The sequence below is a fragment of the Parus major genome, chromosome 13 (assembly GCF_001522545.3).
Source record: "Parus major isolate Abel chromosome 13, Parus_major1.1, whole genome shotgun sequence".
Taxonomy (NCBI): Eukaryota; Metazoa; Chordata; class Aves; order Passeriformes; family Paridae; genus Parus; species Parus major.
This window is the reverse complement of record NC_031782.1, coordinates 15,368,610-15,381,037: the sequence shown is the minus strand read 5'-3', so window position 1 is coordinate 15,381,037 and position 12,428 is coordinate 15,368,610. Positions and strand designations below refer to the sequence as shown.

The 12,428-nt window shown below is 41.4% G+C and overlaps 1 protein-coding gene across 15 annotated transcripts in view; it reads right to left on the bottom strand.

Moving 5' to 3' along the window:
• The window catches only part of ANKHD1 (ankyrin repeat and KH domain containing 1), a 99,855-nt gene that overhangs the window by 27,182 nt on the left and 60,245 nt on the right, over positions 1-12,428 (bottom strand). For all 15 annotated transcript variants that reach the window (XM_015641767.3, XM_015641773.1, XM_033517763.1 and 12 more), the window contains exons 15-18: positions 8,924-9,667; positions 1,983-2,128; positions 1,730-1,841; positions 835-980 (exon numbers count right to left, since the gene is read on the bottom strand). In XM_015641767.3, coding sequence (XP_015497253.1) covers positions 835-980; positions 1,730-1,841; positions 1,983-2,128; positions 8,924-9,667 — 1,148 coding nt within the window. The remainder of the gene's footprint in view (positions 1-834; positions 981-1,729; positions 1,842-1,982; positions 2,129-8,923; positions 9,668-12,428) is intronic.

The window sequence follows — 12,428 nt, the reverse complement described above, 5'->3', positions numbered from 1 at the left end:
CAGAAAAAAAGGCTCCTTGCCAAGCCTGGCATAAAGGAAGAAAAAAAATAGAGGGAGAACAGAAGATCTCAGTTTTCAGTATATAATGCTACTGCAGGCCATGCTGATCTTGCCTTTTATTATTAGAAACACTTTTACTGTTAATTCACAAGTAAAATGGAAACTTTCCAATTTTGGCCAACTATTTTAATCCATAAATTAATCTACTACAGAGCTCCTGGCCATCTCCATACCATCTTCTAAGGTGCTATGCACACGACTGAAATAGGAAGGGTTTCACAAATCTTATTTGGAAAGCAACACACACACACAAATCTGACAGAGCTCTGAAAAAACCTTAGAAGACAGGTACAATGTGTCCTGCATTGCATCTGCACTTATCAGCCCTGTGCATTATCACTAAAGCCATGTACTGCCCACACAAAATCCCAGTTTCTGTCCTTGTGTGCCTGCCCTGGCTGTTTCAGGTTTGAGAAAAGGCAAGATGGATAAGGGAAGTGCTCAGTGAACAAAGTTGTTCAATAAATATCTGCCTCCCTCACAGAAGTACTTACCATGTGAGGATACACTGACTGAAGAAAGACCACAAGTTATCACAAGTGACCATGACCATTAACTAACAAAACTGGGATAGGCAAGGCAGAGAAGAAAAAAAGTCTTAAATTTCTTCCTTTCTTGGAAGAGGAAAAAACCTTAAATTAGCTACACTGAAACAGGTGAAAAACTGTCCAGAAAAAAAGTAAGATGTATCAACAACAGAAGAAACCCAACACTGTACAAAAAAATCCCCCATCTGCAAGTAACAAGTCAAGGCCTTTGAGGACATGTCTGTACCTCCTGGCGTCCACCGGAGCATGCCAAGGAAAGCGGAGTGTCCTTTGTGCGCTCCGACTGTGCTTCTATATCCCCACCTTTGTCCAGAAGAATTTCCACAACACCAACATGTCCAGCAGTTGCAGCCAGAATCAAAGGTGTAAAACCTAGTAACATGAGATGGCATTAAAAAGCAACCTTGAGTATCTCAGAAGTATTTTTAAGGAACACAAGTGCACAAACGGGTTGGTTCACAATGACTTCTATTAATCATGTCTCTTCCTCAGACTGAGGGTTTCCTGCTGGATCCCACAATCTCAGAGCCTTTCCCAACCCTCTTCTGACCCTGTCACAGCAAGGCTCTGATTCCAGCCAAAAGCTGTTCAAAAGAAATTTAAACAGTGCTTGTAGTGATCACTTTGGATTAAGTTTTGACCAAGTCCTCTCCTTGGAGAAGTCACAGCTTTCTGCATAATTACTGTTAAATTAAGCTGCAACCAGTGACCACATCTGCCCTGCATGTGTCACTGACAGCCAGTGGTCAATGTGAGCTCCAAAACACGTGGAGTGGTGGTTTTGTTCTCTCAGCTCTAAAAGATGAGAGATTTTGCTGAACTCTGAACTCTGAGAACAATGATACCCAACCTGACAGCTGCCACCACTCAGCTCAGACAGCCAAGATTGGCTGGTTACCCCCATCAGCTCCTCTATCCAGCTTGCTGAGGTCATTTGTAGTGCATGAGTCCTGGGGACAGAAACACAAATCTGCTTAAGATCCCACTCAGGTGCAGACAGAAGCTCACTGGCTTTGTATGACCAATGTTACCACGTGAGGTGCAAGAAGACAGTTCACATTTTGAAATTCACTGTTTCCAGCTGTAGTTCATGGCCAAGTTGTGTTATGGCTTTCACTTACCCTTCTTGTCTCTGTGTTCAATATTGGCACCACGGGCGATCAGCACAGACACAAGCTCCTCGTGCCCTCCCGCACACGCCAGGGTCAGCGCAGTGTCGTGATTACTTTCAGTCTTCACACACAGGAAAGAAAAAAAACCCCAGATGTTCAGAAATAAAAAATAAAGACAACTTTAATATTTCTCCAACAGTACTAGATTTTTTCTCTTTTTTTAAGAGAGCAAATGCAATCCAAGCTAATGTTGATTACTCACATGAGCATCGATGTCCACTGATGGATACATGGGGAGCACGGATTGTGGGGGCACATTGCTGGCAGCCTGCGGGCAGGGCTCGGGCGTTGGGGACTCCGTAGTGTGCGAGGAGCTGGTGGAGCTGCTGGGCACTCTGCTATTCACAGCTGAAAATGAACACCAGGTTATTAATCTGCTCTTAGGAACGTCCCATTTTATATGAAAAATATTAAGTTCCAGAAAACTGCAATGGTCTAAATATCAAAACAGTAGCGGGGGAAACAAATTGAATGTTCCTAAAAACAAAAAGCAGCTTTGCAGCAGTTAAACAGTGTAAGCATCTTCTCCAAACTCTGGTGAGTTAGACAATAATTTTATGAATTAGTCTGTATGCATTACAAGTGTGAATTATGAAGGTGATTAGTTACCCTTTTCTAATTGTAACCTTCACTGTTAAAAAGAGTTCAATCATATGCTCAGTTGAAGCAGGCAAATTATTTATCACTAACACACAAACCTAATGGTCAAAAACATAGTCTTATTGTGCAATCCCAATTTTTTTCACATAAAGGTTAGTGCACACAGCCTCCAGAGAAAGTTTTCAGAGCAAGATGACTGACAGCAACTCACACTATTAATCATGTCTCGGAGTTAAACCAACCCAGGAGAATGGAAGGGAAGCAGACAGGAGGGGGCAGTCAACAAAAATAAGAAAGCTGAAAACTGTCTGTGCTCCCTAAAATTTATTCTGATTGATGCACAGCCTGTAAAAGATGTCATCCTGAAGATCCAGTATTGCTCAGGAATGCAACTTCATCATCTTTTTTTAAAAAAAAAAATTAAAAAAATTAATAATTTGAATAATTGAGAATCCGATTTTTTTCCCCCTAGTCTTAAATCAACAAGCAGAGAAATCTCCCTGGACATCCACTGCAGGGCCAGCACTCCAGCCTGCCTCTGTAACCTGATGAGAGTCCAAGTGGAGCCTTGATTCCCTGTAATCAGCTGGGATTAGCTGCCAGGAAGGTCTAACACACCTACGCCCTGACTCCGGGTGTGCTTTAGCTTCAGTAATCCCTGCTGATAGAGCAGCTGGATTTGACAAGAATTGTCACTGCTGGATTGCCAAATGTCTCTATTGTGTAGCTGGAACACCCAGTGAGCTTTAGTAACACACAATATTTAGCAACACTCCTGGAAGAAGCAACTAAAGGAAAACACTAATAGCTACAGGTAAGAAATAAGCAGCAGCATTTTGCTTTTGTCCAAGCATTAAGGGAAGATGAAGGATGAACTCAAACCTGTGTATGACTTAGAGAGTGAATTTTGCAAACCTTTCCCAGCTCAACCTTCCTCATTGCACTGACAGATTATACACCAGCAATTACTCACAGGAAAATGGTGTAGATGGAAAAGTCACAGAAAAAGCCCCAACATGACCATTAATAATGCTAATTCAGCCTATAGAGCTTTCAGTGCCTGACAAAGGAAATACAGACTAAAGCAGGGCAAGATGGGTCAGTTCCATTGGGTTCTGGAAACGTGGCAGGGAGGCTCACTGAAATTTGGGGAGGTTCCATTTTCAGTTGCACTTTTTAAGCAAAAAGTTCTCCTTGGTGCATAGGCAAAACCAGCATTAACATTTGAGCAATGCATTTAAGCAATGAAGTACCAGATCTTAATTTCTTTTACAACCTTCATAAGCAAACCAGGTCTAATATTAAAAATTTCAAATACAAAAGCTCCCACCTTCGTCTGCTTGCTATGGATTATCACTTCCAGCAGCAAATGAGCATTAATTAGTGCAATGAGATTGTTTTCTTGCTTAATGCACTGAAGTGCAAGATAATAACTGGATTTATACATATTACTCCTTCCTAAATACTAACACCATATCACCTTGTTAAGTACTTATGTTAAATCAAGCTGGTCCTTCCTCATGGAAGACACTGGCTCAATTTTTTCTGCTCTTGCAACTAGAGATACACATAAAACCACATGAATGTGCTGTGCATGCAGAGCAGCGTGTGCAGAGGGACTCCAATGGAGCCAGCTTCAGAGTCTTAAAGTAATATATTCAGTGTTGCTGTCACTGGTTCTACAAATGCTCTGTATTTCACAACCATGACTGAAAATACTGAAGTATTTCTTGCATACTTTAGATTTTCATCATGTGTTTGAAACATACAAGTGTGCAAAAAGCATTTCATGTGCACAGTAATAACATTAAACATGAGAGAGAACACCAAAGGCAGTAGAAATGAAGATAAACCCTGCACTGATACCCTAAAATCTGGTTTAAAATAAAATTTAACAAATATTCCTACAATATCCACCAATTAATCACCCCCTTTAAAATGCTGAGTTCACAAAATGGCAGGAGTTTTCAAAATGCTATTTTTTATTTCCTCAGTGTGTTTGGCAAGCTGGGCCCATGGAGCAGCAGTGTAATTTGTGCTCTGTGGAGCAAAAAAAGCCTGAGAACTTCTGCCTCCAGTTTCATGGGGCTGATTCATCTCAGCTCAAATTACACAGCAAAATACAGATTTTTAACTTGAAAATGACCTTGCAGCAATGGTTCCAAAACAGCATTAACAGGGAACCTCTGTGGTACCACAGCTTAGCAGGGAAAGCAGCACTGATGCTGCTTGCCCCTGGCTCCAGGGAAATACCAATTTTGTGACAGAGCTTTTAGATGTGTCCATAGTCTTCAATATTCAAAAATCTTCCTTATAGAAAAAAAATATCCTACATGTGAGAAAATCCAGGTTTCTCATGTCCTACAAAGGGTTTGCAATGTTCCAAAGGATCTGTGCTTGTATGAGTTGGAAGCTGAATGCTGGTCTTTAAAGACATGGATGACTATTTTCAAAGTTATGCAAAAATATCAAAGGAAACATGAGTAAAATAAAAGAAAGCAAAATTTGGTGTTTTATCCAAACACAACTCTGGAGCATTGAGAGTACCTGGAGCAAGCAGCTCTGGATGAGATTTCAGCTGTAGGCTGAAACTGTGGCTACCCAACCACTGTCATGACACCAGCACTGGTGTTCAGGAATACTGGACTTAGGTTTCAGTTCCTCTTTCCTCAAAGGAACTGGGATTTTCAGGACAGAGAGAATCATCCTTTTTCAAGCCTGAGCAGCCTTTCAGCCTGTCCAGGCAGCTTCTCAGTAACCTGCCACTGCAGAGGCTTTTGCATGTTGGTAACTGCAGCTCCTTCCATGGCTCACCATTCCTCACTCCAGATTGTCCCAGTAACCAGTTTTACTCCAAACCCCAATCCTCAACACAGTACCTCAGATGTCACCTTCCAAATCCTTACCTTAAAATACCATAATTCTGTATCACAGACTAAAATCTGAATGTCAGAATCAAACAACAAAGTTTCTCAGAACACACCTGAAATTTCAGTTTGGAAACATCAGCTCACAGGACAAGAGTGGGACAGAAAAGCACACACAGTCTCTTGACTAAAAATACCAACTGAGCAAAACAAAGAGAAACAAAAATATTCCAACTAGAGACAAACCCCAGCAACATAGAAAAGTTCCTCATCTTTAATATCCTAAACCAGAAAAAAAGTCTCAGTTCAGATACTTCAGCTAAGAAATTTACAATGGAAAATGCAGAAGGTGAAGTGAAATGAAACTCCAAATATGCAAGACAAGAGGCTCCAAGAAACCAGATAGATATTGAGTAACAGAAATGATTGCTGTGTTCCAAATTAATTCATTGGTTTCCCACTCTAAACTGCACCAAGTCTGTCCCTTTTGTAAATCTGGTTAAAATTTTCACTGTAATAAGTCACAGCTTTAATGTACTATTAGGTGCAAGATTTTTGCAGCAGCGCATCAAAAGAAACTCCAATACAAACAAAACATTCTGGAGTGGAAAGAGCTGCTTCATTTTTAGGTTTTAGCTGACTTTCCAAAAGGTACTTGGTTACTTCTATGTAGTTTCATGAAAGAGGGGATGTGTGCCATGACTCAAGGACACTTTGCACCTTGACATCCACCACCTAAACACCTCACAGCTGACACATCTTGCCAGCATAATTGTAAGATAAATACTCCATTTATGTATGTTGTTGCTATAAAATTGGTCAGCAAAATACACATCTGTATCTTCACAGAAATTGAAATTCTCCTTTACAACTGGTCCCTACTCAGGCTTGGAAAGATTTGCCTCCTACATCACAGAATCCCAGAATGGCTTGGGTTGGAAAGAATCTTCACCTCATTCCACCCCCTGCCATGGGCAGGGACACTTTACACTACCCCAGGGTGCTGCAAGCCCTGTCCAACCTGGCCTTGGACACTTCCAGAGATCCAGGGGCATCCACAGCTTCTCCTGTGTCAGGTTCTCCTCATCCTCACAGGGAAGAATTTCTTCCCAATATCCCATCTAACCCTGCCCTCTGGCAGTGGGAAGCCATTCCCTCTTGTACTGCTCCTCCAGATCCTTGTCCAAAGTCCCTCTCCTGGAGCCCCTTTGGGCACTGGAAGGGGCTCTGAGGTCTCCCTGGAGCCTTCTCCAGGTGAACACCCCCAGCTCTCTCAGTCTGGTCCAGAGCAGAGGGGCTCCAGCCCTTGGAGCATCTCTGTGGCCTCCTCTGGATATCACCACTGCTAAAAGCAACAGTAAAAAGTATTTCAGGGCAGAGAGAAAAATAATTTCTGTTCTTCTGAAGCAATCCCCACCCAAACTGAAATATTCAGAAGGAATAAAAATGCTCATACCTCTTCTAAATGCAGAGTTACTCACTAAGATCACTGCAGCTCCAGCAGTGGGATCAAGGGGAGCCCTCAATGACACCCTGAGCATTGGACACAAGTTCCCTGAAACCCAGGCTTGCCATGCACCAGACACAAGGCCCTGAACTGTTTCACCTGGCATCTGTAGTGGGCATGTAAAAACAGATCTTGTAACAGTTTCTATTGCTCAAAACTTCTCTAGAAAATTAAGGACTGATGGGTAAGTTTGTGGGAAAAGTGCATTTAAGATATGGATCAAAAAGCTCAAAGTATGAATAGATAAATTTACAGTTTGTTTTTACATGGCTATAAATCTGAGATACAGTAGAATTACAATTTATGTGGAGGTCACTTTTACAGTCTGGATTTACAAAGTTAGAAAGGTATCTATCTTCTGACAATTTTTTTTAGAGGGAAGTGAAAGAAACTTACAAATTTCAGAAGAAAATATATTTCAATAAAGCAACATCAATAAATTTTTGCAGAAGCCTCTGGAACTCAATAGCTAAAGACTCCTCAAGTTGCATTTCTGTAAATGTTGTTTCTAAAGCAGAAGAAGATGCTATTTGTAGCAATTTTTTAAATAAGTGAGTCTCATGTCTTAGCAAAAAATGTCTTTAATTACTTAGCAAAACCAGGAGCTCTTTTCAGAAAGCAAACCGATGTCTATTCAACCCTTTAAAATGATTTCTAAGATACAGTTTTTCTGGCTATTTGCAATCTTGTTTCCCACAGCACAGTTCTCACACTCAGCTGGACTGCAGCACTTTTCACAGTGGGGACACTGAGTTTGTGGCTGTAGAATGAGCTGCTGACCACGAGAGGGTACAGAATCCATGGCCTTGTGCCAGACACGTTCAACTCTCAGCAACAGCAGCTACTCCAAAGATTAATCCCTTGTTGATTGTTTTGTGTTACCCATTTAAATTTTCCTCCTTATACAGTCCAGTACTAAAATTTTGAGTAATAAAAACTGAGCATGTTTTAATGTTGGCTGAGTATTCTGAAGAGCACCAGAGAGCAGGGAGGGAGGCTCACTGTGCCAGAACAGGGGGAACTAAAACCGATGCTCTATAAACAACCGGAATTACAGTGAGGAGAGGACAGGAGTTGGTACAACCACCCCACTACTCCATCAACTCTGGGTTGCATGGGAGGTTGCAAAGTCACAAGTAGTCTTGACTTGCATGAACTTGATGCAATTAGCATTCCAAAGCCTCCCCAAGAATGGCTGGCCAAAGATCTCACTGCACACTTCTACAGCCTTGACATCAGAGGACACGGCAGTGACTACGAAACGGGAGGGGCAGAGGGAGACAGACAGGAAAATAACGGGCAGGGGTACAGGCACAAGGTACAAAGAAAAGTTGAAAAACACTGAATAAGAAAAAAAAAAACTACAGACCAAACAACACTGGCTATATCCTACATACCTCCAGCAGCAAACCTCAATCCTAGTCAAGTCCACGAAATGAAGTCACCCAAAGTGATCCCTGTTTCTGCACAAGGGGACTCACACAACCCGATGTGTGGGCATTCCCATTCCTCTTCACACCGTACCAACACGTGGAAGGATGTTGGGCTTTTTGCTTTTCATCCAGCTAACAAGACAGGTTTTTGCCATGTGGAACATCTAACCAGCAGATATTCCTGTACAACACCCAGGGTTTAGCAGGGATTCTGCAAGCACAAGCCGTCACAGAACGGAGCGGTTGCACGCGGACTCCAGGTTGTGCTTAAGCTCCAGCAGCAAGGACAGGGATGTGTTTGTCCATAAAAGTGACAACAATTTGGCTCTTTCTAGAGATGGCTACCACATTGAAGAAAGTCACTGATAAGCCTGCACAGAAAATTCTACAGAAGATATAAATCTGTCAGAAGATATAAATCATGCTTTTGGGTTTCCTAATGGGCACTACTAATTACTCATGATGAGGCTTTTTAAAGAAGCACAGAAAAAGATGAGGCCAAAGGGGCTAAAACAGGTGTCCAGTACAGGAAGTTTTGCACTTTGGAAAAAAAGGTATTTAAAAGTATCATGTTAGAATTGGAAGTCACTGTTAGGATTAATAGCACTAATCAGGAACTTTATTCTTAAGCAAGTATTCCCAAACTGGAAAACCCCAAGACGTGTTTGGAGGGAAGGAGAGAGAGGGAAACTGAGCACACAAATTAATGCAAAAATAGGTATATTTCTTAACCCACCTGCTATTAGGTCATCAAGAGTGTCGGTAAGCGTCTGTGCTGGAGTGGCAACCATTAATCCGTCTGGTTCTTGAACTAAGAGCCCCTGCCCAGCAATTTGCTGCTGCTGTCCTACATTCTGCTGATTCCCTAATGCTTTCTGAAGTTCAAGAGACTCTGTCCCATTATAACCTAAGTTACCAGAAAAATTACATTGCGGTGCTGGCAAAGGCTGGATAGGGACAAACTCTATTTGTTCAGCAGGTGCTGGAGACTGGTGCTGCTCATCATCTTTAGACAAGATTGTGTCAACCTGAGGTAACCCTGAAAAGTTATCCTCTGGCAGACCCTTATCAGCTTCCACTTCTGGGAAGACCCCTGTAAGTGAGCACTGCTGCTGCAGGGTAGGTGGTGTGTCTGTCTGACCTTTGGTCTCCAAATATTCTTTGGTAAACTGCTGTTGGGTTTTCATCTGCAACTGCCTTTCCACCTTCTGCAGCTCCTTCAATATTTTCTTCTTCTTCTGTACTTGTTCTTCTCTGTTCTTTTTAAGTTCTTCAATCTTATCTTTATTTAAAGGTTCACCTTGAATTAATTCCAATGATTTAAGTTGTGCTTTTTCAATAGCACTAATTCTCTGTCCAAGTTCATTCAGCTTGCCTTCAGTCTCTTCTACTATGCATTCCAAAGGCTGGTATGGGTGAAAAGGTGGCAGTAGGTCCTTATCTGCTACCTGCAGGGAACTTGACTTCTGCTTGGATGCACCTAAGCACATGAAAAATGTTTGAAAAAATGCCATGCTGAAGATACCCCAAACCTCCCCTCTCACCCACCAAAAATAATAATAATAATAAAAAAAAATCAAATTAAAAAAAAAAAAATCTTTACAACTAACACTGCACATCTGTCAAAGCACAGAAAGGTAAACCCTACACTCCATGTTAAGACAAGAAAGGACAAAGCAGATAGATGGAATTTTCAATATTGGTCCTCATATCCCTTTGAGCACAGCTACTTTAATCTTACAAGGAACCTTGATAATTTCTGACATATGTGACAATGCACTTGGGAAGGGGAATCAGCAAGAACAGCAAGGCAATTTACATGATTTACTGAGTTCCCAAAGTTCTTCTGTGAGTGCAGAGCTTAAAGTAAGAGTATTTTCCGGAGGCTGACTTCCAACAGCAAGGTTAGGAGCAGAAAGACTCTATAGTTGAGAGCAGACTAACCTGACAGTAAGATGATACTTTGAATTAGGATTTCTCCAAACATTGTAGCATTCACCTTGGCATTACAAGCAGAATCCTTAGTGCTTTCAAATGGAGTGTGAAGTTTTAGCATCTTTTTAAAAATTCTGGGACCAAACTAATGACTTGCTCACTTCCCCTTCCAGTAAAAAATGAACAATCCTGTTCATTATAAAGACTTTAAAAATAGCCTTCACCAAGGCCCACCAAACCTGGGCAGCCCTGCCCCAACTGCTGACTGCCCTCAAGCAACCCATGGCTGCTTTCCCAAAAGCCACATCTGGGAAATTCTAGTCACATCTTTCAGTAGAAAGGAATATATTAAGTGCTGAAATTTTAATTAATACTTTAGTGTCAGAACTTTAATTAAAAATGTGAAAAGTTTTAGTGTGATTAGATAATTTTCTGCACTAATACTCATTTGCTTTACCCAAATACTGATATATGGAGCCTTCAAAAAGCAAAAAAAAAACAAAAAAGGAAAGAAAACTTCAAGTTTTACAAAGCAGACTCACATAATTAATCATTAAAAGGGGAACTAAAATGATGTACAGTTTGAGCCATGGTTTAATAAAGTTACTTAAACGTGACACAGTTAAGTCCAAGTCTGGATGCAAGAACTAAATCATGAATCAGACACCAGCCCTGGAAGGATTAAGTTTCCTGAAACAGATTTATTTCTCTCTGGGCCATCCTTCACCAATACACTAATTCACAAACTTCACTTTGCATTGCTGTCCAAACAAGAGTCATATACACCTCACTTTGAAATGAATCTTTTTTTGGAGGAACTAATTGTAAACCAAACAAACGTGAGATTTTTTCCCTTATAAAGAGAAAGAGCAAATATGAAAATATAATTGGACCAACTCTGTACTGCACACTTTCAGCAGACTCCTAGGAAAGCAAAGCATATCTAGTTATAAGAGAAACAACAAGAATCTTATTAATCCCAGGAAACAGCCCAGAATCCCCTGGAGCCACCCTTCAGGATGCTCCTTCTGCAGCTCCATACTTTGTGCAGGTCAGTGGTTCCAGCTGAGCACCTCTGCCCACCACTGCTGATGCTTTGCCTCCGAAGCATAAGTGAGTCCCCAGCCAATTTCTCAGCAAACAATAAGGAATTTGGGGGAAATTCAGAAATTCCTGGCTCTTTAGTTCAAGCCTGCTCTAACCCCTGGCCTCTTTGGTTTTGTTGTGCACTCAGGGGTTATCCTTTAATTTTAACAAGTGTGGTTTACAGGTTTTTGAGACTATTCTTGAGAAATACATTTGCACTCACCAAAAATCTCTGAACAGCTTGTCTATATTGTTGTTTTGAAACTAAGCTGTGCTCCATTGCTACAGTAAGCAAACTGCAAATGAACCCTGCCTTCAGCTGAGATGGGAACCCTCTGCCCTGCTTAACATCACCCCTAAGGTTCCTGTGTCTGTCATTCCCATCCTCACACAGGGCATTCCCACAGCCCAGCAGCTCTGGACACCTTCTATCACTCCAGGAAAGAAAAGCTGCCTTCCAAGAACCTCCCAAATAATAAAGTATCAATGTTGTCCCTCCCAATTAAGTCTGAGCTGGGGAGAAAACAAGCCTGGAAAGCTTTTCTAAGAGCACAAGAGGAAGGAAAGAGCAGAAGCACAGCCCCACTTTGAGAGCTGGGCTGGGCTGGAGGAGCCAGGGCTGGGCTCAGACAGCAGCTCCAACTGGGAATCATCATGGAAAAGTGGGGCAGTTTCTGAAGATGGGTGTTAGGAGACTAGCTGGGCTCTCAAGTTCCAGAGAAGGTACAGAAATTAACATTAATCAGCTGCTAATTAGATAGCAGGGCCACTTTCCAGGTGACCCTTTCCAGATCACCCTTTCTATGCCAGAAAACAGCTTCAGTCTCTAAGTGGAGATATTGGAAGAGAACAAGGGGTAGGAAGAAAGATCTGCTAAACCTGACATGTTCACCAGAACAGTCAGAGATGGAGAAGCTACACTGTTGGTAGCTTTGAATATGCAAATATTGGATATACTAAAAAGTAGCATTTCCTGGTTTATCCAAATCTCCTCTATATTAAAATATCCTGAAAAATTCTGTGCCCATTTTAGTACAGAATTATGAACACACAATTTACACTTTTTGAAATACATAAATACAGTAAGACTTAGAATCCAATCACAGGCCAGATCATTATCATGTCAATATTTTTTGTTTACAATTTATTTTGTACATTTATCTTTTGGGGGCAGCATCAGTCATATACACAATCATCCTACTACTGAATTACACCTAGCA